Source organism: Ranitomeya imitator, chromosome 2 (genome assembly GCF_032444005.1).
Source record: "Ranitomeya imitator isolate aRanImi1 chromosome 2, aRanImi1.pri, whole genome shotgun sequence".
Taxonomy (NCBI): domain Eukaryota; kingdom Metazoa; phylum Chordata; class Amphibia; order Anura; family Dendrobatidae; genus Ranitomeya; species Ranitomeya imitator.
The window spans coordinates 321,191,619-321,193,494 of record NC_091283.1 but is presented as its reverse complement, the minus strand read 5'-3'; the positions used below and the strand labels follow the sequence as shown (position 1 = coordinate 321,193,494).

The following is a 1,876-nucleotide window of genomic DNA, read 5'->3' as shown; positions in this document are numbered from 1 at the left end:
TGGAGGAGAATGTTGTGGTCTAGAGGCAAAATGGAGACCACATGATTGTCATACAGCCGGACTACACCACCCATATAGCAGCCACAGATGGTGACTTAGAAGAATATGTGACTTCTCTGCATTTAGTGGTTACTACTCACCTGGGTAGTCATATGTAGGAATCTCCTCCTTACACCGCTCATCACCCCTCACATATGTCTCTGTAGTATTAATATGGGTCAGATCTTCACCCTGAAACAAATATTGTAAAAGTCACAGACAGATGGAGAAGTCACATCTATGATCAGCTCTAATCCTGCCATCTCCACCGTTCTCATTACACAAGTATAAAACATATAATACTGGGGGATAAAACAAGAATGAGCACAAGACCTTCACAGCCATCTACACATCATAGGGGAGGTCTCATGACACATTCTCTCCATCTACCTGATAATCCTGAGGAACATTGGGATCTTCTTGTTTACTGTCCAGTGGAAGAAGAGGACGGGGACATCTCTCTGGTGTTGTCCTCTTATTGGATAGAACTAGAGGAAACACATACTTTGAATAAATTCATACAGATATTTATAGTTTGTGTGTATTTAGTCTTGTCTATTACCTGGTGATGTGATGGGCTGGGGAACCTCCACCATGACGTCCTTCTACAGATCTCTGTGTTCTTCTAAATACTCCCACTCCTTCATGGAGAAATACATGGCGACATCCTGACACCTTATAAGAACCTGACACATACAATGATACCGTTATCCCCCCGATCCCTTCATAGCGTTACTGTATAATGTCCCAGCATTCCCAGCAGTGTCACCTCCCCAGTCAGCAGCTCAATCATCTTGTAGGCGAGTTCTAGGATCTTCTGGTCATTGATGTCCTCATGTATCAGGGGATGAGGTGGAAGCCCCATGATTGGGCTCAGAGGTCTTCCCCATCCCTCAGACACAGGATCCTGACAGCGTTCACTTGAGGTCTTCTTCACTACTGTGTAATCCTGGTTATGGAGAGACACATTAATAAATCTCATTACAGACATTTCCAGAGTCCTCACCTCTCCAGTTCTGTCCATCTGTTATTCCCATAGATAAGAATGATGTATTGTGATGCGATCAAAATCTCTCACCTCTCCAGTAAGCCAGAAGAGGATCTCTAGGGTGAGGTGTAATATCCTCTCCGCCATCTTGTCTCTGTCCATATCCATCTTTGATGAGTAAGTCAGGAAAATTCTATAGAAGATCTTTACTGAGAGGATCCGATATTGTAGAGATCTGAATGAGAAGAAGATGAGCCGATGTAACATCATAAAAATCCTGTGTAATAATACAATTACTGGAGATAATAAAGGAAACATATCAGGAGATAGAACGTGTAGATGTTGTATTCTCTTGTCTTGTATGGACTGTAACATAAGTTGAATAACTGACTAAGACATCTCCTCCATGCTCCCAATCACTGGCTATTGTACTTAATGCTTCGACGAATGATTGGCTGTAGGAATCACAAGATAGTTGGGACTGAGAAGGAAATACAGAGACTGGCGGGGACCAAAGCAACAATGGTATTTTTATTTTTTTACAGTATTTAGTTTTCTTCTTTACATCTACTAATAAAACCTATATATTTAGGCCACAGACAACAAGCAGTTTCTTCCTCGGAGTCGGCAGCTGAATACGTTTCTCATAGACTCATCTTCCATAACGCTAATTCTCGTCTCATTTACCGACACTGGAATCGGCATTAGCAATACTGCAGGAGATATTCATTACACGTGACAGGAAAAATAACTACTTCATGATGAGGACGACATCTTCATCTTCTACTACGGCTCTAGAAACATATTTGGCCAGAGTCCATCACTGACTCCATCACCACCGGCCGTCTA

General features: G+C 42.2%; 1 protein-coding gene across 1 annotated transcript; it reads right to left on the bottom strand.

The window, feature by feature from the left end:
* Positions 1-269: 269 nt before the first annotated feature.
* On the bottom strand, positions 270-1,254 carry LOC138663490 (gastrula zinc finger protein XlCGF66.1-like). Its single transcript, XM_069749729.1, has 4 exons — positions 1,118-1,254; positions 809-988; positions 602-725; positions 270-527 (listed from the first exon to the last, which is right to left on the bottom strand). The coding sequence occupies exons 1-3, from the start codon at positions 1,193-1,195 to the stop codon at positions 645-647; spliced, it is 339 nt and encodes a 112-aa protein (XP_069605830.1). The 5' UTR covers positions 1,196-1,254; the 3' UTR covers positions 270-527; positions 602-644.
* Positions 1,255-1,876: the final 622 nt, after the last annotated feature.

What these genes read in the sequence shown, in the direction of transcription:
- LOC138663490 (XM_069749729.1), bottom strand. Translation starts at nt 1,195, where the DNA reads ATGGATATGGACAGAGACAAGATGGCGGAGAGGATATTACACCTCACC. An exon ending in TCTTCTGGCTTACTGGAGAG is followed by an intron (nt 989 to 1,117) that starts GTGAGAGATTTT and finishes CTCCATAACCAG; the next exon opens with GATTACACAGTAGTGAAGAA. An exon ending in TTGAGCTGCTGACTGGGGAG is followed by an intron (nt 726 to 808) that starts GTGACACTGCTG and finishes TGTATGTGTCAG; the next exon opens with GTTCTTATAAGGTGTCAGGA.